General features: G+C 42.5%; 1 protein-coding gene across 4 annotated transcripts in view; it reads right to left on the bottom strand.

Moving 5' to 3' along the window:
- Window positions 1-24,599, bottom strand: part of PTPRU (protein tyrosine phosphatase receptor type U) — a 274,199-nt gene that overhangs the window by 34,256 nt on the left and 215,344 nt on the right. For all 4 annotated transcript variants that reach the window (XM_081962455.1, XM_081962453.1, XM_081962454.1 and 1 more), the window contains exons 18-24: window positions 21,735-21,811; window positions 18,592-18,628; window positions 17,741-17,838; window positions 17,530-17,646; window positions 9,210-9,364; window positions 1,656-1,791; window positions 947-1,096 (exon numbers count right to left, since the gene is read on the bottom strand). In XM_081962455.1, the coding sequence (XP_081818581.1) occupies window positions 947-1,096; window positions 1,656-1,791; window positions 9,210-9,364; window positions 17,530-17,646; window positions 17,741-17,838; window positions 18,592-18,628; window positions 21,735-21,811 (770 nt within the window). The remainder of the gene's footprint in view (window positions 1-946; window positions 1,097-1,655; window positions 1,792-9,209; window positions 9,365-17,529; window positions 17,647-17,740; window positions 17,839-18,591; window positions 18,629-21,734; window positions 21,812-24,599) is intronic.

Below are 24,599 nucleotides of genomic sequence, written 5' to 3' on the forward strand. Positions count from 1 at the left end.
TCTTCAGCTCGGCTAGCAAACAATTAACGCAGTGACAGTGAGTTCTAATCCCACTTTAGGCATAAAACCCGGCTGGATGGCTTTGGGTCAATCATCAGTAGAACGTGAGCTCTAGTCCCACCTTAGGCATGAAAGCCGGTTGAATGACTTTGGGCCAATCACCAGAAGACTGTGAGTTCTAGTCCCGCCTTAGGCATGGAAGCCATCTGGACGACTTTGGGACAATTAGCAGGATCTGTGAGTTCTAGTCCCGCCTTAGGCATGAAAGCCAGCTGGGGACTTGGGCTAGTCACTCTCAGGCAAGCCCACTTCACAGGGTTGTTATTGTGCAGCAAATAAGAGGAGAAAGATGTGTTGGATATGTTTGCTACCTTGAGTTATTTATAAAAATAATACAATCAGGATACAAATGAATAAATAAAATGATTGCTGCCTTGGAGTTACTTATAAAGTAATAAAGACAGGATAGAAATCCAAATAAATACACTCTTTATTTTAAAAGAAGAAAATTATTCAATTGCTATGTGCCCCAGGAAAAGCTGCAATTCAAAACACAAGGATGTGTCTTCCAGGGTTGAATGTAAGAACAAGCCTGCTGTATCAAGTCAAAGCCTGTCTCAACCCAGCATTTGGTTTCTCATCAGGGATCTCCAACCTTGCCACATTACGACTTGTGGACTTCAGCTCCCAGAATTCCTCAGCCAGCCATGAGGAATTCTGGAAGTTGAAGTCCACAGGACATAAAGTGGCCAAAGTTGGAGACCCCTGAACTAGATGCTTCTGGAGGATACACAATGCAAACATAACCTTCTCTCACTGTTATTTTCCTATAACTCTTCTCTCATTTATTTCACTATAACTGTTATTTGGAATTATGCTAATGGGAACATAGGAACATGGTCAAGAGCCTAGGTTTCAAGAAAACCTCCAGTTTTCAACTACTCACCTGAAATTCCTCCCGCAGCTGAGATGAATTGCTCTGTGGATCTATCCTAACCATCTCTTTGTATGTAGGTCTGAACTCGCTGATGGGAATGCTGGTCTCTCCACAGAGACAAGCTTCCAATATGGCATCATGGATGAAGACATATTGCTCCTTTAGTAGGAATGAAAAGAAATGAAGACTTGTTAAGAACATCGGAAATGCATCATTTGCATGTCACTTCTCAATCAAACGATCAAAATGGCTCAAAGCAGAGTTGAAATTCACAGTTGGAATTGGGCTGGACAATCCTGAAACCAATTGCAACGTGTTTCCTTCCCAAAAGATCGTTTGGGACCATCCTAGAAGATCTCCAAGGCTTCTTTCAATCCTATGATTCTATGAACAGTATAAGAACAAGCAAACTGGAGATATAAGGCATACTTCTCCCCATTTTTTTTATGTACAGAAGATTCAGCTGCAATGCTCTTGTACCAAAATTCTACACAGTAAAATTGTTCCCAAAATAATACGGAGTCCAGCTGTTCTGATTGTGCCACAAAGGATCACATACCAACCACAAAGGAGTCTTTCAAACTTGCCCCAAAAGTGCTTTTTCCAAAAGGCAACTAGACTTCCTATCTCATAACCATGACCTGGATGACTGAGAATTTCCACAGACAAACTTACCTGGAACAATGCCCTTTACCCTATCCCACCCCAAAAAACTCACTTCAGTCTGAATCATGTTGATTCTCCGTGAGCACAGAGTCTTCACACAATTGTAAATGTCTACAACTCCTTCACACTCAGCCATATCCAGCATCACATCCAGGACAATGTAGCAACCTGTCCGTCCAGTGCCAGCGCTGCAGAGGTTTGAGGAAGCGTGAGAAAAGAAGAAATTGTCAGAACTGGGTATTAAATGTGGGAAAGTTTCTATATTTGCTTCTGACTGCCAGCTGACTGCAATTGGCAGTTCAAATCTCACCAGGCTCAAGGTGGACTCAGGCTTCCATCCTTCCGAGGTGAGTAAAATGAAGACCCAGATTGTTGGGGGTAATATGCCAACTCTGTAAAACTACTTATAGAGGGCTGTAAAGCACTGTAAAGCAGTATACAATACAATACAATACAATACAATACAATACAATACAATACAATACAATACAATACAATACAATACAATAATAAGAGTTGGAAGTGACCTTGGAGGTCTTCTAGTTCAACCCCTGTGTAGGCAGGAAACCCTATACTGTTTCAGACAAATGGCTATCCAACATCTTCTTAGAGACTTCCAGTATTGGGGCTTTCACAACTTCTGGAGGCAAGCTGTTCCACTGATTAATTGTTCTCACTGTCAGGAAATTTCTCCTCAGTTCTAAGTTGCTTCTCTCCTTGATTAGTTTCCATCCATTGCTTCTTGTTCTACCCTCAGGTGCCTTGGAGAATAGTTTGACTCCCTCTTCTTTGTGGCAACCCCTGAGATATTGGAAGACTGCTATCATGTCTCCCCTAGTCCTTCTTTATACAAATCTAAGTGCTATTGCTATAACAGCTATGTCATCCTTGGCCTCTTGTCATTCTCTATATGAACATCCCTTTCCCCATTGCATATATTTCCTGGAGCAAATTCAGAGAACTCTCCATTCAGTTGTTCTGCTCAGAGATTTATTGTGGAATTTCATCATTGATGAATATGAGTGTGAAGATTCAGCTCTAGGTTTTCCTATTGGGAAAGACAAGAGCTGAAGATAGCTGGCTGCAGAGAATGAGTCTGCCACCCCTTATGTCCCCGATTAAGTATTGGAGTTGTCTCCTGTGCCATCTCAAATTGATGATTCACTGCACCTCATAATGGATTTGGCCCCCTATGACCACCGGCTCCAGGAGCTCACGGGGTAGTGGCTTCAGGATCGATTCGACCATGGGTTTCAAGAGGCTACTATGGAATACTGGATGTATCTTCCCTAGCAGTTGGGGCAATTTCAATTGCACCATGACTGGGTTGATGATCTTTACTATGGGGAAAGGTCCCATAAGTTTTGGTCCAACGCTGATACTCTTCTCCCATTGCCCCTCCAGACAAGGAGCTGTCCAGCTGTAAAAATATCCTCAAGCCACTGAAATACCCCGATCCTTGATTCTACAGTATGTGGTGATGAGCCAGACCAATGTCTCTTTCTCCACACACAGCAAACAGAAGTTTTATCCCCCGCATGAAACAGCCCCAGGCTAAAACAGATCTTTGGTATTTACGTATGGAACAAATCACATCTGTTAAGAGTTTTCTTTTTAAAGAATCCGCTGCAATGCTACTTAAAACCCCCTCGCTCTCTCTTAAAGGAAACTCGCCTTTGGCATATGGTGACCCCGGTTTCTCTGGTTAGAAGCCCCGCCCCTCAAAGTCATTAGCAAAAGTCCAACTGCAGCACAACGGAGCCCCTTCTGCCCTCCCACCCCCCACTTTCCAGGGTTGCTTAAAAACCCTCCAATATACTAATTTCTGGGGCTGATGAATCACTTGCTGTGATTCTCGGTGATTGCATGCTAAGGAAACTAATTATTCTCGTTGTCCCTGATGAATGAATACTGATGAAGCAATTGGACGCCAAAATTAAAAAAAAGTGTCTGTGTTTCATAGTGGGAGGAAATTCCCCTGCTTTCATTCATCGCTTCATTCTTGTTATCTGGCCCAGAAAGGACCATGTAGCCAAATCATACACGGACGAAGCCCGGAGGAACATTTAGGAAGCAGAGATTCCACATTGTGAGTATGGTAGGAAGCTTTGCTCTGCAAGCAGATTTTGAAAAGCAGATGGGATGGCGTCCCTTGCCTTTTCTTGCCCCCAGCATTATTTATTTTCCTTCCTTCCTTCCTTCCTTCCTTCCTTCCTTCCTTCCTTCCTTCCTTCCTTCCTTCCTTCCTTCCTTCCTTCCCTTTGAATCAGTTTTGATTCATGGCAACTATCTGATTAAGACCCTTTTCTTGACAAGATATTCTCTCCCCCCCTCTCTCTCTTTCTATCTATTTTGTCAAGCAGATAACAGATATGAGTATAAACATGATTATGAATACATGAAATTGATACGAATACAAGGGCACATTAGGACAGAGATGGTAGGCATGCTGATGCGCTTATGCACGCCCCTTACAGACCTCTTAGGGATAGAAAGCACCTCACTGAGGACTACAAGCATAGGCTTTCCAAGCAGAGGGAAGACCCGAGGGAGTGCAAGGCCAGGTACTGGCACCTGGAGGCTCAGCGGGCTAAGATGATCAGCCAGTTCCAGGCCATGATGCAGCCCCACTGGAACGAGGCCCTCCGGCTCTTCACCATGAGCGGCGTTTTCCTCCAGCCTTCGCCCAAAGCAACACACACCAGGAGGCCAAAGCAGACCCCAACTCAGAATTTCTGCCCCCTCTGACCCGCACAAAAAGACCCAGGAGGAGGAGACTCTACTACTCCACAAGAGCAAAACTACTCTTGTGTTGAAATATTACCCTGCCTCCCCCTCCCCAATACTAGTTTTTACTCTCATTTGATTAGGATGTGCTTGTTCTTTGACATTTAATTCAAAGGAGAAGCACATTTCCGAGAATGTACTGCAGATGCAACTGTTTGTTTTCTCTCTTTTTTTTTTTTTTGAAAAAGAAAGCTTTTATTTTAATTCCACCACTGACAACAAAATATGGCACATTTTAAAAACCGGAAAGCGAAATACACAAAAGCAATACATAAATAAATTCCTGGGTATTTGGGGAGGATGGAGAAAGACGTTTGTCATCTCAAATAGTGAGACAAAGTGTGCCTATAAAAAGATATTTGCACAGATGGAGGCAACTGGGAATACTTTTCTGTTGTAACTTAAAAACTGGGGATCAAATATAAATAAAATTTACATAAAATTATTCACAATATAACTTTGAATTAATGGATTGTTGCTTCGATTTTGAATTAATGGATTGTTGCTTGTCTCTTAATTTTTTTTAAAAAATCAATCCTATTTTCTATACCAGGGATGTCAAACTCAAGGCCTGTGGGCCAGATCCAGCCCACGGGGTGCTTAAATCTGGCCCATGGGGCCGGCCTGGAAATATCAAAGGAGCCGCCCACAGGGCCTCTGCTGACCAAAACGGGCTGCGGGAGGGCCATGCACACACACACACACACACACACACACCACGGCCTGTTTTTGGCCTCCACGGTCTTCCGCAGCACTTTGACGGCCAAAAACAGGGGAGGAAGAGTGAGAGGGAGTGTGCTGTTGGAGGCCGGGGAGTAGGGGTGGGTTCTTGCCAGTTCCAACCTCTTCTACAGAAGAGGTTCCACAAATCTACAGTGCCGTTTAGAACCGGTTCCAGCTCCCCCGCCCGTCCGCACATCATCAAGATGAAGAGCGAGAGGAGGAATTCTGGGAGTTGAAGTCCACAAGTCTTAAAGCTGTCAAGTTTGAACACCCCTGGGTTTTTTTTTCCTCTAAAGGGTTAGAGGTGCAAGGGTCTTGTAACTTGACAGCTTTAAGACTTGCGTGCTTCAAATGCCAGAGTTTCTCAGCCAACATTTTGGTTGCTAAGCAAGAGCGTTGTTAAGTGAGTTTCACCACAGTTTACACATTGGCCATGCCCACCCAGTCACTTGGCTTGCAAGCCACTCCCACCCGATCACATGGCCGGCAAGCCACTGCCACCCAGTCACATGGCCGGCAAGCCACTCCACAAAGCAGGCTATACCTACAGAAGAGGTTCTAAAATTTTTTGAAACCCACCACTTAGCCAACTGATTCATTTCTTGTATTGCATCACATCAGTGGTGGGTTGCAGACGGTACGTCCCGGTACGGGCATACTGGTGCCTGCCGAGAGCACCAGGTACTGTTCCGGTACGATGCTCCAGAGGGCCCACCTGCCCACCATCCTTACCTGTATTTGAGCTCTTCGGCGCTTCCGCACACACAGAAGTACAACGCCTGCACAATGCTCCGCCGAGCAGCTGGAGCATCGCAGAGGCATCACAGGAGGTAAGGATGCATGCGTGCATGTGCTGCCACGTTCATGTGGTGGACGCCGGGCCCCGTTGCACCGTACCGGTTGCACCAAGATCTGGAACCCACCACTACACCATATTATATGTCCTGGGGGGAACGGACCATAACATTATACTACAGATAGTCCTCAACTAGTGACCATTCAAAGTTACAATGGCAGTGAAAAAAGTGACTTGTAACCGTTTTTCAGTAACAACCTTTGCAGCATCCCTTGTGGTTGAATGACCAATATTTCAGATGCTTGGCGACTGACTCATATTTATGACGGTTGCAGTGTCCCAGAGTCACATGATCCCCTTTTGCGACCATCTGATAAGCACAGTCAACGAGAAAGCCAGATTCACTTAACAACCATGTCACTAACTTAATATTTTCAGTTCTTCACTTAACAATTGTGGCAAGAAATGTTATAAAATGGAGCGAAACTCACTTAACAAATGTCTCACTTAACGGCAGAAATTTCGAGCTCAATTTTGGTTGTCGGTCGAAGATTAGATTTTTGTTTGTTTGTTTTGCTCTCCTCTACCCCAGGTCCTCAAAAATGTTCTATTAAAATTCATATGTAAATGGACAATGCCATTGCAGATGTTCCAGCTAGATTAAAACATCTCTAACACAATTTAGAAAGACCACGGTTGATAGATTACAATTCGGTGGTGGGTTAGAACCATCTATCAATTGTTTTCATCATGTATTCGAGATGACCTGTCAAAATACATTTAAAATAATTTGGTAAAGAGTTCTAAGCCCTTTTCTTATACTTTAAGATTTCCGAGAGAGCCTCTTATAATTTATATAAGAGTTTTATATAATATTGGAGAACTTTCTTTGATTCCAAATCACATTAGCATTGCTAATGTTCTTCAGGGTACAAGTTCATGAGCTTAAGAATATTTTTTTTATATAATTCTTTCATTCATTTGAAACTAAGTTAGAACTTCTTCTGCAAAATATATTCAGAAGAAGCAAAGTGAGTTTCAATAATCCATCTTCTAATCCTATAAAACTGTCCATCTTCCCATTCCTTGATCATATTTATCCTCATGTTTAAAATCTGGGTGATCAAGAAACGGGAAGAGAGGAGAAAGATGAAGGGAAAGAAATTGGCTCTACGTTTTCCAAATTTTGATCTAATGAGAATTGGATATATGATAGATATTAATTTCTTAATATAGAAATAGAATAACAGAGTTGGAAGGGACCTTGGAGGTCTTCTAGCCCAACCCCCTGCTCAGGCAGGAAATCCTACACCACTTCAGACAAATGGTTATCCAACATCTTCTTAAAAACTTCCAGTGTTGGAGCATTCACAACTTCTGGAGGCAAGTTGTTCCACTGATTCATTGTTCTAACTGTCAGGAAATTTCTCCTCGGTTCTAAGTTGCTTCTCTCCTTGACCAGTTTCCACCCATTGCTTCTTGTCCTGCCCTCAGGGGCTTTGGATAATAGCTAGACTCCCTCTTCTTTGTGGCAGAGATATTGGAAGACTGCTATTATGTCTCCCCTAGTCCTTCTTTCCATTAAACTAGACATACCCAGTTCCTGCAACGGCTCCTCATATGTTTTAGCCTCCAGTCCCCTAATCCTCTTTGTTACTCTTCTCTGCACTCTTTCCAGAGTCTCCACATCTTTTCTACATCGTGGCGACCAGAACTGAATGCATTATTCCAAATGTGGCCTTACCAAGGCATTGTAAAGTGGTATTAACACTTCACGTGATCTTGATTCTATCCCTCTGTTGATGTAGCCTAGAACTGTGTTGGCTTTTTTGGCAGCTGCTGTACACTGCTGGCTCATATTTAAATAGCTGTCCACTAGGACTCCAAGATCCCTTTCACAGTTACTACTGTTGAGCAAGGTACCACATAAATTGTACCTTTGCATATCAGAGAGAGACTGTAGTGCCCAAATAGACTGAAAATCCAACACTAATTCCACTGAATATCTTTTTAGGTCTGAATACAGTGGGTTATTTATTTTAACTGAAAAGCATGAAAACGATAACTAGCTCTTTGTCTTATTTTTCTGGATGGTAGTTTTTTATAATTATTTATATACAGCCACAGACTTCTATCCCCCCCCCCCCAAAAAAAAAACAATGAATTTATATTATCCTTTGCCATCTACAAAATCAGGTAATAGGGAAAGGATTTGGAAATACTTTGAAAAAATACAATTTGATGCGAAAATAGTTTTTCTTGTTGTGGTTAAAATATTTAGCTAAATAATAATCTGGAACTATAGCAATAGCACTCAGCACTTGGGGCTCTATCACTGAGGTTTTCAAGGAGAGATTGGACAACGATTTGTCTGGAATGGTGTAAGGTTTTCTGCTTCAGCAGGGGCAGGAAAGAAGACCTTCTAGGTCCCTTCTACCCTTTGAATCTATGGCAAAGAGGTGGACTCAAATTTTGCTTTGATCTTTTACAGGACAACAACTGTATTTCTTTCATGGATAACAATCTTTTCAAATAATTACTATTAAGTATTCAATTCAACTGGGCCACCATGAACACTATTAGGTATTTGGGAAGATTTTTTTTTTTGGCAAATGTTTAATAATACAGTAGGTTCTTTACTCAGTGACATTTCATTGTCGGATTATCTTCCCCATAGCCTAGACCAGGGGTGTCCAAACTTGGGAACTTTAAGACTTGTGGCTGGGGAATTCTGGGAGTTGAAGTCCACAAGTCTTAAAGTTCCCAAGTTTGGACACCCCTGGCCTAGACTTTTCTTGTTTCCCACACTACCACTGACCCCTAAGGGAAGACCTCAATAACTTTTCCCATGGCTCTTGTTCCAACTGGGAATTGTGTGCATACAGAGAGACTTCAACATATATATATATATAAAAATGTGTCATATAAAAAACCAGAACTAGCCATTGCATCTTCCATATTAATCTTTCGAACGCATGATACCGTTTTGGGGGTTGGTGGAATTTTTAAATAATTTTAGAATCAGGGGATGATGTTGAACAAGAGTAGAGTCCATTCAGTGATGCCCAATAGTGCATTGGAGAAATTTGAGATGAGTGGCTTGCCACACGTTTCTCCCATTAAAAGCATGGCATTGTGATCCTGCTCATAATAAGGACATTTCCTGACTATAGCTTTTCACATTAACATCATTAAAATGTGCATTTCCCCACATTCTGTGATGAGGATCTCTCTTTCTTTTCTTTTTTTTGGACCAAAACAACCAACCACAAAATTAACAACGATGATTCTTGGACATACCTGCAGTGAATAACTATGGGTCCTGCATCAGGAGGTGTAGAAGCTTTGACTCTGCGAATGAATGCCAGCAGCCCCGTGGCGTGGTAGGGTACCCCGTGTTCTGGCCATGATGTGAAGTGGAACTGCTTTACTTCGTGCCTTGCTGAATAGCCCCTCTGCAAAGTAATGAGAGTGAGATAGAAGACAATCTTTTATGTTGCCTGATACCAGACTAAGATACTGGGAGTTCTAGACCTGCCTTAGGCATAACCCCAGATATGTAACCTTGGGCCAGCTTCTCAGCCCTAAGAACAAAACAGTGGCAAGCTGCTTCTGAAAATGTTGCCAAGATAATTATGTCTAATAATTACCCATGTGGTTGCCAGGAATCAAGACTGACTCGGAGGGAGGTAGAGAGAGAGAGATGAAGGAAGGAGGAAGGAGGAAGAAGGAAGAAGGAAGAAACAGAAGAAGAAGAAGAAGAAGAAGAAGAAGAAGAAGAAGAAGAAGAAGAAGAAGAAGAAGAAGAAGAAGACAGAGAGAGAGAGACAGAGAGAGACAGAGAGAGTCAGAGACACAGGTGGAGAGAGAAGACAGAGAGACAGAGACAGAAAGAGACACACATAGAGAGAGCATGCAGTGTTCTTAATAGAATCAAACTATCTGCACCGTTGATGCTAGAACAGCTATTAGTTGACTTGCTCCTCCTTCCTTCCTTGCTTCCTTCCTTCCTTCCTTCCTTCCTTCCTTCCTTCCTTCCTTCCTTCTTTCCTTCCTCTGCTTCCTAGGGCTGAGAGAGAAGTGTTGGCACAGGTAGCTTTGCACCCAGGAGTAGCAATAGCACTTAAAGCTTCATACTGCTTTACAGTCTTCTCTAAGTGCATTTCAGAGTCAGCATATTGCCCCCAACAATCTGGGTCCTTGTTTTACTGACCTGGGAAGAAAGGCTGAGTCAACCTTGAGCTGATCAGGATTGAACTCCTGGCAGTCGGCAGAATTAGTCTGCAATACTGTATTCCAACCACTGCACCACCAGGGTTCCTAGAATTGTGAGTAGAATTCACACAATCTCCCAGTTTCTTGTCTAATACTTTCATCACTACACTAAACTGTATCTCTGAACCATCTCTTCCTTAAATTGGAATGTTTCAGTCATCCTCCTCTTCCAATTTATACCAGTATAAATTCAAACTAAGGTGGCTCAGTGGCTAAGACGCTGAGCTTGTAGATCAGAAAGGTCAGCAGTTCGGCGGTTCAAATCCCTAGCACCGCGTAACGGTGTGAGCTCCCCTTACTTGTCCCAGCTTCTGCCTACCTAGCAGTTTGAAAACATGTAAAAATGCAAGTAGAAAAATAGGGACCCCCTTTGGTGGGAAGGTAACAGCGTTCCTTGTGCCTTCAGCATTTAGTCATGCCAGCCACATGACCACGGAGACCTCTTCGGACAGCGCTGGCTCTTTGGCTTTGAAACGGAGATGAGCACTGCCCTCTAGAGTCGGGAACGACTAGCATGCATGTGCGAGGGGAACCTTTACCTTAGTTCAAACTGCACTACAAACAGCTTGCCTTGATACTATTTGGCAAGGCACATTAAGAAAAAGGGAAATCTATCTCAACTACAGAGGAATTTTCACAATCAAGCAGAAAGCAAAGTTATTTAGCAGGAGCCAGCAGATTGGAACTGCCAGGTTTTTAAAACCAGAAGATAACATTAAATTCACAGTGAACAAAGTTAACTACTACTTCAAAAACAATGTCCCGCGCACTCTAAACTAAATTGATCTTGTTTAATTATCAAAGGCAAATGAAGTCCTGGGTGTTGATGCAAACAGAACCTTCTGGTGCTTTCCAGCTTCACCTGTGGCAAGTGTAATTATGGAGGCTACAATGCACTTGCGATGACAGGCGGTAGATTACCAGTGCATTATTACATTGAATGCAGCATGAAAGAATATAATGTTGTCATGCCTTCACTTTGGGGAACACAATCCAGAAAATAGTTGTGTTCTTCTTGTACGGATAATTGTTCTTCAACGGATAATTAGAACTGCAGAAAAAACAATTGCTACCAACCAGTGGTGGGTTTCGGATCCCGGTGCAACCGGGACGGTGCAACGGGCCCCGGCATCTACCACATGAACGCACGCAGTGCATACGCACACACATGCATGCGTCCTTACCTCTTGCGATGCCTCCACAAGCCTCCACGACGCTCCAGCTGCTTGGCGGAGTGTTGCGCAGGCACCTTGCGCTCCGTGTGCGGAAGCGCTGAAGAGCTCAAATATAGGTAAGGAGCTCGAGCGGGCAGGTGGGCCCTCCGGAGCACCGTACCAGAACGGTACTCGGTGCTCCGGGCAGGCACTGGTACGCCCATATCGGCTGCAACTCACCACTGCTACCAACCTGCCTTCCAGCGAAGACCTGTATACTGCACGAGTCAAAAAGAGAGCTTTTACCTGAAAACGATACTATAGGGCACTGCACACCAGAACAACTAGACACAAGGACAGTTTTTTCCCAAATGCCATCACTCTGCTAAACAACGAATTACCACAACACTGTCATATTACCTACTAAGACTGTGTTACTATTCTTCTTCTCTTCCTTCGTTCTCTCTATCTCTTCCCACTTATGACTATAACCATGTTGCTTGTATCTTTAAAATTTATATTGTTTTTATTTGTTTCCTGGTAATTTGATTGCTTATTAGTAACCTATGACTATCACTAAGTGTTGTATCTTATGATTCTTGATGAATGTATTCTGTTTTATTTTTCTTGATGTACACTGAGAGCTTATGCACCAGCGACAAATTCCTTGTCTATCCAATCGCACTTGGCCAATTAAGAATTGAATTCTATTCTATTCTATTCTCTCAAACAGAAACAGGGAAAGTGGGGGAGATGGTTCATCTGGTTTGCCAGATTGAAGTGAGGATTTGAGAGCAAAGGAGGGAACCAAGTTGGCCCTTCTGAGGTCAGTAGGAAAACTGGAACAAGAAATACAAGTAGGAATGAATTTTAATCACAAAAATGGGCTTATTCCAGGATTGAAGGTTGTGCTCTCTATTCTGCTTTGTGCATTGCATCCTAAATCACTTATCATTACTATGATAGAATGCATTCTTGCTGAGCTGCTGTCAGGCAAATTTAATATGCTCAGAAGATTATCCATTTCCAGGTTTCCTCATTACTAGATTCAGTAGTTTTGATGGGGAAGTCCCAGATCCCTGATTAAGGTCTCCTTCTACCGAAAACTACAGTAAATACCTTGGAATGGTTAACAAGGCAACTAGATCCCTGAGGCTCTTTTGTACTTCGCTGGAAACAAGGTTGTCATTTAACATTTTTTTCCAGATTAAGGAGGAGGGGGGAGCAAATTACCATTGTGGTTGTCCCAAGGTTGAGCAATTACAATTTCTCAATAATTGCCTGAACCTTGCGACCTCTGTCTACAAGATAAAAAATGATTATCCATTCCCTGTACAATTAATATGGTGCTTAGGCTCAAATTAATCCGTCAAGAATGTCCATGTAAATAAAGGGGTACTCTACAATATTATTTGCTAAGACAATGACCTTTGACCGAGTTTCTAAAAGCTGTACAAGAAGACTCAGATGGCATGGTAAACTGATCAACATGAAAGGTTAAGGCGTTAAAATGTGTGTTAGAAGATCTGGGCCATTTCATACAGTCTCAAGACCATCACCAGATTATCCGCCATCTTGGGATGTATAAAAGAGAACAAAGTGGAGTTAAAGCCATGGGAAAGGTTTAACACACCTCAAACAGCAAGAAAGAATAACAAAAGGCAAGAAGGAAGAAGGAACAGCAGCAGCAAGTAACCTGAGAATTTTGTCACCCAGTTACGATTTCCAAGATTACCGTATTTTTTTCAGACTATAAAACGCATGGAGTATAAAACGCACCAAGATTTCAAAGAGAAAAACAAGGGGAAAAATAGGTTTTGGCCACTGCACGTCTGGTTTTTGCTCTCTCCAGCCCCAGGAGCACTTGCAGGTCTCCCAAACCGTCTTCCGTTTTAGCCGAAAACGGACCCGTGGGGCAGGGTTTTGGGAGGAAAAAAATGGCCGTATTCGGTGTATAAGACACACCAACATTTCCACCCTCTTTTTTTTGGGGGGGGGGAGTGTGACTTATACTCCGAAAAGTACGGTAACTAGTTTAACTCCTAGTCTCCACGGACTCAACCAAAACGCATGGGCCTGATGGGCACTTGCCCATGGGCCCCACGAGCATAGGGGCCCCATACTAATCTGTGTATGTTAACCCTTCAATGTACTGTAGGAAGTTAAAACCCACCCCTCTCCTAGAAAAAATGAAATATCTTGGGAAATATTGAAAAGGCAGAATATTATATTTCCCTGGATAAGAAATGGAGAAACATGCTTTTAGGCAGGAAACAGACTCACTCTTAATAGCCCCCACCTTTGTCAATTAAAGCCTGAGCTAGTCTACTCTACATAAAGAAGGTAGGATTAGCCTTCTACAGAAATTCACCACAAGACACCTGGGAAAATTACATCAGCCAAAAAGGCAACCAAACTTGGACTCAAAGCACAGCCTAGAGAGTTGCCCCTGCCCCTGATTGATCTGACAACCAATCAGAATACAAGCTCAAGATCAAAGCCCAGTGAGGGCACAAAACCAGGGCCTTTCAGCATCTCTCGCTCTTTTTCTTCTTCACCCAACATCTGGAAGCATGGGATCCCCCCTTTCTGTTCATGAGCTCAAGCCATGTGATCCTGTCCACCATTAAAAACCATCTTTCCAAGCAGCCTCCATGTTTCCAGTGTCTTTTTCCCCACTTGGAACTGAACCCAGAAGGACATTCCTTCCAACAGCACCTTGTATCATATAAATACAGCAACCCATTTATTACATTTTACTGCATTTTAAAAATTAATATACTAACATGCAAATATAGGTTTAATTTCATCGACCATTAACATTTTCATTCCTGTGAATAGTTGTCTTAGGGACCCCAGTACGCCGCTTTGCCTGGGGTCCATAACGTTGTTAAGACGTCCCTTCCAACCATGCATTTTTCTTGGGAGTAATATCAGAGTGCTGAATTCTTCCAGGAAAGTTTTCTTGACAGGGGTGCGCTCTGTCACACGTGCCCTTTTGGCACGCAACAACAAAAAAGGTTAGCCATCACTGCTGTAGGTTCTTTAATAAACATAACCCCCTACTACAGCAACAGCAGTAAGCCCATGGAATTAAAAACTTTTAGCGCTGGAGCAGTATGGAAGTCTCCAATTCCATGATCAAATTCCACAATCCTAAGGCATGAAGCAATTCGCCCAAAACTTATAACAATCCCCTTGGCTCTATTGCCTGCCTGTTAACCTGGCACCTGCGTTTAATCAGTCCCTTGCCCAAAACTACATCCTTCATATTAGACTCGTTCATATTCGGCGGATCTCCCGTACAATAGGAAACCAGAGCCCTTAACCTTATCCTCAGTCCACTTATGTGTGTGAAATTTAAAAAAAAAGCAAAATTAGGGAGTAGTTGTCCTGCTAGACAACATGGGTGATAACACGTTTGGCAAGAGGCAAAATCTGTAATTAAAGAATGTATGTATGTACGTCTCTGTGTGTGGTGTGTTAAACAATGATGGGACTTACAAGCAGCCTTGCTTGACATCTTTTCAATTAGGGATCCTGCCTGACAGCTAGCCTTGGCTTTTACATTCAATATCAGCAAACAAATTATGTATTAATGGAAAGAGGCATTATCAACACCTGCCTCCTGCAATTTCTCTCTTTTGAGAATGGATGCAATGCTGACTAGAAATCTACAAAGACAAAAAATACAGGGTGTTTTTCTTTTCTTTTTTTAAGAAGAGAGTTCTACTTTTTTCACTGGATGGCTTAGAACCAAACTCCAACCTGAGTGTTGTCAATCTTATTCGTCTATTAAGATGCTTTTCTGTTCTACTTGTAGTTTTATCCATGTACAGTATGCCAGGCATAACATTTGCCTACTATGCTAAGTAAACTAATGGTATGAACGGTGGTGGTGCCCTGGTTAGAGTGCAGTACTGCAGGCTGATTCTGCTGCCTGCCTGGCTGCCTGCAATTTGGTAGTTGGCATCTCACCAGGCTCAAGGTTGACTCAGCCCTCCAAGGTGAGTAAAATGAGGACTCAGATTCTTGTTGGGAAAATAGGTTGACTCTGAAAACCACTTAGAGAGGGCTGTAAAGCAATGTAAAGCGATATATAAGTCTAAGCGCAATGGCTATTGCTGTATATTTACAAGGTTGCAATATCCAAGGGTCATGTAGTTGCCACTTAAGTCAAGCCATAACCATGGGCTTAAGTTCTTTATAATCAGTGTTTCTCAACCTCTGCAACTTTTAAGATATATAAGTTCCCAGAATTCCCTACCTATGCAAAATGTTGCTAGTTTGATAGCACCCCCCCCACCGCCCATTGCTTTTACAGCCCAAGAAATTAGGGAGGGTCTATTCTGAGTGTTGTGGCCTGCCAGCAGCCAGAGGATCTGGCAGCAGATTCAGACAGTGAGGAGGTTGGGGAGGGACATGGGCCAATCCTGGAGTCTGGGGAAGGCTCTGACAAGTGCTCTGCATTGGAAGCAGAGATGGGGCCAGGGCTGTCTGACAGTTATCAGCTGCCTTCGGAGTTGGACATCAGTGAGGCAGAAGAACAGCTGGAGCCTGTTCCCAGTGGGCGCATGCACAGAGCTGCCGGGAGAAGGGAACAGCTAAGGAACAAGGATCTACTTGGGTGTAAGGCCACAGGTGGACAGTGAATGGCCCCTCCCATAGGGAATAAAGAGGAGCGAAAGGGGAGTGGAGTTTGCAGGAGACCATTAGTTAAATTCATTAGGGTGAAGTTCTGTTCCTGACTTCTTGCCAAGTAATTGCTACTACAGTGTGGCGTCTGGAAGATATCGGCCTGGCAGCTCTCCAAGGCTGATAAAGGTTTGTAGTTGTGAAATTTCTTGAAAAACTGTTGGCCAGGACTTTGCTGAAGAGGAATTCACTTTAAACTAAATAAAAGGGGTTTTATCGGGATGAGGAGTCGGCTTTGTGCTTTTGGGAAGCCTAGGTCAGAACATTGAGTCACCTGTCCCACCCACTTTCCTGCTGCTGTCTATACTGCTGTTTATTTTAACCGCTCCCTTACTCTCTTCACCCATCTCCCGAGGTCATTCCTATATACAATTGCAGAAATTGTGGGAGCTGAAGTCCATGCATCTTAAAATTGCTAAGATTGAGAAATACTGGTTTAGAGGCACCAACTTGGAGTCATATATATGATTATATATTCAACCATCACATAAATCATATGTCCCTTATATTCAAACTCCTACTTCTCTACCAAACTAATGCTATTTTATTTATTTTTTAAATGGTTAATTATAATTATCCACTGCCAAGCATACTTCAGGGCTTCTTTTAAATCATTTTTAAAATTGGTCTTTTTGAATAAAATAAGAGAAGGAGGAAGATGAAAGTCCTGACGTAGTACATTGTTATGTGCTGCCTGGAGTCATACAGTATGAGATAGTCCATATAAGACCTATGCCAGGCCTGCAGCCATATTCCTTTTGGACCTTTGGCCTGCCACACTTTCTATTATTCCACTATGCCAGGGGTGTCCAAACTTGGCAACTTTAAGACTTGTGGACTTCAACTCCCAGAATTCCCCAGCCAGCTCTGCTGGCTGGGGAATTCTGGGAGTTGAAGTCCACAAGTCTTAAAGTTGCCAAGTTTGGACACCCCTGTGGACTTCAACTCCCAGAATTCCCCAGCCAGCTCTGCTGGCTGGGGAATTCTGGGAGTTGAAGTCCACAAGTCTTAAAGTTGCCAAGTTTGGACACCCCTGCACTATGCCTTTTCTATTGTGGGAGAATGGGAGGGGGGGATTGTAGGCAGTTAAATGCTATGTAGCCAAAATAAAATCCCTTTCTAGAAAGCCAAGGTCATCCTTGTCTCTGCACCTCTGCACCTGATTCGAACTGGACGAGTGGAACTGCCAGCATGGCAGTGGAAGATTGGACCACGGCAGTGGAAGATTGGACTTGTGGGTGTGGGGGCAAGAGTGTGAACTTTCAACTGGGTGGGGAAAACCAGGAAGCTTTCAGATTCGGGTTTTCCCAGATGTGCCAACATGGCTGTCTTAATAAATTGGAACTTTGAGCAATACTTTGCCTTGGACTCTGATTTAATTTTGGATGCTATTTGGAACCCTGACAACCTATACTTAAATTAAATAAATGTCCAAATATTAACATGGATAAAATAAAACACGTTTATAGACAGAGAGATATCCTAGCAAATCTTACCCTTTCCATGGCGAATGTCCTCACCACGTATTCTGCCAGAGTCTCTGATTTCACCTGGGTAATTTTAATGTCGCCATACATCTCTGAGTCATCTGGCCAATACTTGGCGCACTTAACCTGCATGCAATAATAAACCAGATTATGGTTAAGTCTGTCGTGGAGGAGGTAAGCATCATCTGAAGCCAAGAGGAAACCAAGAACCATCACTTACCCTTCCCACTTCTACCAGCTTTGTTATCATCACTATGCTGGAACAGTGTTCCTGCCACACCATCCGCCAAAAATCATAGACCATCTCCTGTTTGGGGCCTAGAGCACAGAGAAAAATCCCCCCAAAAGGTTGAAGCAGAGATAAAGGACTTATTGAAATACCATGGCTATTTTAGCAATAGCACTTATCACCATCTTTAAACAACCCTGTAATCTCTTGTGGGGTGGAGTCTGGGCAACTGAATGAAGCTAGCGGAATGTTTAATGGCCAGATGCTCTTCCTGTCACCAGTATGGAGTTTTGTTCAGCAGATGTATTCTCATTGTGCCCAGAGAGAGAAATATGTGCCTCTACTTAGGATTGAACTCACAGCCTCCTGATTGTGAGGCGAGAGCTCCCCCTCTAGGCCACCGCACCACTCCAAGCACTTAGACGTATATACCACACCAAGTGCTTTACAGCACTCTCTGAGCACTTCACAGATGTCAGCATATTGCCCTCAACAATTTGGGTCCTCATTTTACTGACCTCAGAAGAATGGAAGGCTGAGTCAACCTTGAGACAGCCAGGATCAAACTCCTTACTGTGGGCAGAGGTTGCCCGCAATACTACATTCTAACCACTGCGTCACCACGGCTTATTTTACCCAATATATAATCTCAAAAGCAGTTTTGGATATTTTGTAATGCACTGAAGAAGCTTGAACATGAAATATTTTGGGAACATCTTGGTATTCAGCACATCTTCTTGTGCTGTCTCCTTTTCATATATGTAAAAAAAAAAATTGGAAAGGGGAAAAAGGAGAAAGCATGCTAAAAAGCCATATCCAGGTAGTAGGTATGAAGGTCTTACCTTGCGTGGCTATGAAGTGGTTAGACCTTTGGTAACCCTGTAAAGAAAAAAAAATATGCATTATAGGAAGGAAAGAAGGAAGGAAGGAAGGAAGGAAGGAAGGAAGGAAGGAAGGAAGGAAGGAAGGAAGGAGTTGGTTTTATCCATTTCTATATGCCCCAAGGTTTGCTACTCTAAAAATTGAAACCTCTTGTTTCCTTCTTACAAGTTATTCCAAAATCTACACACGTTTAAGGTGGGGGACAGGCAGGGAAGATAACGTTCCATTTGATTTCGGCTTAAGAAATGTATCTCAACCAAAACATCTTCCAAACCCTAACTATCACTCGTAGCCTCCATGTCCCACCGTAGAATGGGTATTTCCAAACAGTCTCCTCAACGTACACTCTTCATAATTGTTTGTGTTGTTCACATCCAATATGTATCCCCTAGCAGTTCCTTTGCAACCATCTGTCTTTCTCTTTTGTACAGAGGTAGACACTTCCTCCTCCTGACATCACCCTTACAGCCAAAAGCTATTTAATGCAGCCAGAATGGGTTGCTCTGAGGTCCAATAAATACCTCATCAACTTCACCCTAGAAAAGCTGGAAGGAAATGCAGGTTGCTGTTAGGAAAGCAATGTGGACATCTTTCTCAGGGCAGCATTTTTTAGGCTGAGGCAGGTAACCAGAGGTTCTAGACCAGGGGTGTCAAACTGGATTTCTTCGAGGACCAGATCAGCATTGTAGTTCTCTTTCATGGGCCAGTAGCAGGGGTGGACTGTGGTGGGGAGCATGGGGGGGAGATGGGATGGACACCACTTGCAGTACCCTGCCGGCCAAAATAGGGGGCAAGGGAGCAATGCAGGACCCCTCTGCCCAGTTTTCAGCCTCCTGCAGCACTCTGCCAGGCAGAAAACAGGCTGAAAACGTGTCTTGAAGCCCGTTTTCAGCCTCCCTGGCCTCCCGCAGCACTCTGCTCGCCAAGTACATGGCTCATTTTAGCCATCAGAGGCACCACATGCCAGTCGTTTGATATTTCCAGGCCAGTCCCGCAGGCTGGATTTAAGCAAAACTCCCCAGCCCAGATCTGGCCCACGGGCTTTGAGTTTGACACCCCTGTTCCAGAGTCTCTGTAAGAAACCACCCCAAAAATCCTGAGCATAAGCCTTTCCCTCCTAGAGCTTCCACTATGAAGTAACAACTTGCAATGTGACAGTGGGAGAAATGAATAAATATACAGTTGGGGTGTAATTGTGTTAGCTATATGGAAAGGAGCAATATCAATTTTTTTAATCAAATGAGATTTCGCCCATCTCACTCATCGTGTATATAATAATTCAGGATCAACTCGCCACTTTAATGAGGAGGACCACTACTCTGTCATGCCAAATGCGATCTCTGACCCATAGTTGCATACCCCCCGTTCTAACAAATATTTTCAAACACAATTATGCATGCTGGGCTCCACTGGACACAGGGCTTCAATGTATGGTACTGAACCTCAAATCATCTCTTGGGAAAATGTACACATTCATCCCAGAATACACAGGCCGTTGGGATGAGTAATTAAAAGCAGAAGCAAATCACAGGTCAAAAACACTGCATGTGGCACCATGACACAGAGAAGTCATTACAATCGGTCCTTGTTTTACAACCATTCCATTTAGCAACTGTTCAGAGTTACAACAGTCCTGGGAAAAAAACGACTTATGACTTGATCTCGCTAACATGAACCTTGACGGCATTCCCCAGTGTCACGTGATCAAAATTTGGACACTTGGCGACTGGTATATATTTATGATGGTTGCAGAGTCCCGAGGTGATGTGATTGCTATTTGCAGCCTTCCCAGCTGGTTTCCAACAAGCACGATCAATGGTGGGAAGCTGTATTTGCTTAGCAAGCCACACAATTCACTATGTGAATTGCAGCCAGGATGAAACCGTATCTGTTGTGGTGGGGTAGGGTGAGGTAGGAAAATCCCTTCGCTCCAAAATGAACAATTACGGAATCTTGACTGGAGGAGAAACGGGAAAAGAAAGAAGAACACGACATATACTTACTTCTCGGTTTATCCGAATCTTAGCAAGCCCACAGGTTTTGAGAGAAAAAGAAATCAGAGACAGACAGATTAGCGAAACAAGAGCACAAAGGAAGAATAGACCCATTAGTAAAGGGGGGTGCATTAAAGAGCAGCCCTGATAGGTAGAGAAGGAGCATCAGCCGCAACAGGAAAGAGTGATGGTTTAGTATGACTCATTGGACTTTCTCATTCAGAAACATTTAAAATGTACTTTTGAACGTTGTCTCCTTTTGACTATTTGCATTTTGTATCTGAAATGTGAACGCTCAATGTGACCTTTGAAAATTGAGAACTTCTAAAACATCATCCCTCTTGGATGTCAGCAGACAGGATTTTAACACTTGTTCAGCGAAGCACTATCAAAAAGTAGAAAGGATTGCATCCAGGGAATCAAATGTTTCTGATACATTAATTAATAAAATCGGACAACAAGGTAAGAGTTTATATATTGAATCCTAATGTCATTATATGTCAAATACAGATACCCAAACATTGACAAAACCTTCCAATATCCATGGACTTTCCAATATTTTGGACTAGTGATGGCATTCATCAATCATTTATTTTCCTTATTCTAGTGACAGCATTATTTCCAAAATCAAATAATTTCTAACATTAATTCTGGGACACAGGGTTTCCATCCATGGGCTTCTGTGACTTGATGTGGTTGTTGATATTATTTCAGTAAAGTTATTCGTGTTTTTTAAATTATTTTCATCAGGAAGAGCATGGGGGATGTCCAAGTTAATCTAAGGGTTGCTTTGGAAAACAAGCTCACCCCTTGAGACACATGAATGGCTTAATTATATACTGCACATACTTTTAATCTTCTCATTTATTCCTGCCCTATAAGATTTCATTCTTGTGCGAATGAACCAAAGAGGATTCCAAAAAGTCAACAGGAATAGATACACCATGAAAAGGAGGAAGGAGTACGAAAAGGAGAGCTTCCAAAGATGAGTATATGAAACAGAGACTTGGGGTGTAACAAAAGGGAAACAACTTTCTGTATTAAACAACCAAATAATTTTCTAAGGCAACAAAATGCATAACAGAAACAAGAGAAACTGGCATACTTACATCAATGTAGTTGGCATTGATATAGTCAGAGTTGGGATCACCAAGAAGTGGATGGAGCTTAACCCGGTGTCGGTCATCTGGAAACAAAATCAGATATGACTGTTAATAGAATAGAATAGAATAGAATAGAATAGAATAGAATAGAACAGGCATAGGCATAGGAACAGAATTCTTTATTGGTCAAGTGTGATTGGACACACAATGAATTTGTCTTTGGTGCATATGCTCTCAGTGTACATAAAAGGAAAAAAAGAAAAAAAAATATTAATCAAGAATAATAAAATATAACACTTAGTGATAGTCATAGATTTCTAATAAGCATTCAAATCATACTAGGAAACAAACAGAACAATATAAATTGTAAAGATACAAGCAACATGGTTATAGTCATAAGTGGGAGGAGATAGGTAATAGGAAGAATGAGAAGTATAGTAATAGTAATACAGTCTTAGTAAATAGTTTGACAGTGTTGTGGGAATTAGTTGTTTAGCAGAGTGATGGCATTCGGGTGGAAATAGGCAGAGGAGCATTGAGAAACCTTTATATATTCATATATTGAAATCATATGGTTTCCCCTTCTTCCCTTCAATAAATTTCAAGAAATTCCAGTTAGGCAGAGAGATGGGTTTCAAAGACTCCAGCAGCAAAGTCACTTTTTACATTTTCTAGTAGGATTTGTGAATGTTGGCTTGCCACTTAACAGTTCTTCCAAAAATCCACTGTGGAAAATTGCAACAATACTCTAATCTGACTTGCAGTGTCACACTTTGTCCCTTACTAATCCATGCAATTTGGTGTAGAAATCCCTTTAATTATATTTCTTTAATAGATTGATATCTGTCAGGCTTCAAAAAACAAGAAAGGCAGACACTGTTACTTCTAAACAGCGTCCTTTATTGTTCCTCAAGTATACGCAGATATCTTGCCAAATTAAAGCAACTATTTGCATCTTTAAAGATATACTCTGAGAACTTATGGGAAGGAGGTATCTTGACCCAAATTATCTAAATTTGATCCTCTGGAAGGCAACATCCCTTTCTGAGAATCCAGACTATATTCCACCACAAATACTTTTCCAGGACACAACATCTCGCTTCCATTCCAGGAGGCAACTGGACTTTCTTGTTTTTTTCTTTTGAAGATGTTTTCGCTTCTCATCCAAGTATATAGTGGGATAATGGGGAATGTAAGGACTATCCTGTCAGAGCTGAAGAAGCTTCTTGGGTGAGAAACGAAACGTCTTCAAAAGAAAAAGCAAGAAAGTCCAGATGCCTCCTGAAAAAGCACCTTTGGGACAAACATGACCTGGATGACAGAGAATCTCTGCAGACTTGGCTTCCATCTTATCAGGGCTTAGGTAGCAAGTAAAAACATATTACCTTACTTGACATTTGGGCTATAATCTGGATCTAGGGTTACATACTTTATTTTTATTGAGTCGTATATCATTACGGGTTTCATTATCATCATCATCATCCACACACAATAGTCCTTCTCTTAAAGGTAAATATATGTGCTAGTTGTTCCTGACTCTAGAGGGCGGTGCTCATCTCCATGTGAAAGCTGAAGAGCCAGCGCTGTCCGAAGACATCTCTGTGGTCATGTGGCCAGCATGACTAAACGCTGAAGGTGCACGGAATGTAACTGCCAAAGGTGGTTCCTATTTTTCTACTTGCATTTTCACATGCTTTCGAACTGCTAGGTTGGCAGAAGCTGGGACAAGTAACGGGAGCTCATTCCGTTACACGGTGCTAAGGATTTGAATCGCCAAACTGCTGACCTTTCTGATAGACAAGCTCAGCATCTTAGCCACTGAGCCACTGCGTCCCTAGTCCTTCCCTTAGCACTGAGTATATTTTCAGAGAGACCTTAATATTTCAGCAGAATTTGAGGAATCTTCCCAGCCAACTGATGGCTTCTCCTCTTTGAATGGTGTCACATTTAGCAACCTAAGGATCTCCATTTGGAGGAGGGTTGCATCAGTCATTGAAGCTGCAAATGCTAAGGACACAGCAGGATTCCTCTTAAGAGACTTCATAATCACCCCATAGACTTTGGAGGGAGTGTCTCTTTTGAGCTAACAGTCATACTTTGCCTCACAGGAAGAGTAAGGACAACAGGATGTGTTTGCTTCTGCTCTCCTGTAATGTACCTTCCCTCAGATCTTACAGTTACACCTCCTTCAGCCACTTTCTCTCATCCTGAAGTATCTCTCTTTCTCTCACCCACTAATGTGTTCTGCAAAATCCATATGCTTCACTGTTAGAGCAACACAAACTGAGATGCAATGCAGCATATGTCCCCAAGAATATATACTCCCACCCAGAGAGAGAGTAGATACATACCAGTCTGCGCCATGACTGTGGCAGAATGGAAGAGAAGGGCAGTGTCAAAATGAGATGTGCCATTTTGTCCTACACACAGCAGAAAGACAAATACCCCTTGTGCTATTAGGTCAACATCCAATCTGCTCCTTTTTAGCCCTTCCTTCCAGAAAAGCTGGCTAGGGAGTGGAGTAAAATTGGTGCTTGGCTTTGCCTAAGCTATTTTGAACACTTTTGCTCTCATTTTTTTTTTTTGCCTCTGCGATAACATGGAATTTCAATTTGGGAAAAAAGCAGATAGACAGCTATAATTAGGAGCAATAAAAATAGCCAGCGTGGCAAAGAAAAAGCAGCTGCTGGAGGAGATATTTTATAGCAGAAATTCACAATAAATTGCATTCATCCTTCCGGTCCCCAGAGAGAGAGGATATCCCTGGTTACTCATTTATTTTTATTTTTTTAATGCATTGAATACCATTGAATACTTTTTGTCTTGCACAAGCTGAGTTACACAATGCTAAGCCATGGTTTGCTTTAACCG

The sequence above is a fragment of the Natrix helvetica genome (assembly GCF_964273705.1).
Source record: "Natrix helvetica genome assembly, chromosome: 9".
Classification (NCBI taxonomy): domain Eukaryota; kingdom Metazoa; phylum Chordata; class Lepidosauria; order Squamata; family Natricidae; genus Natrix; species Natrix helvetica.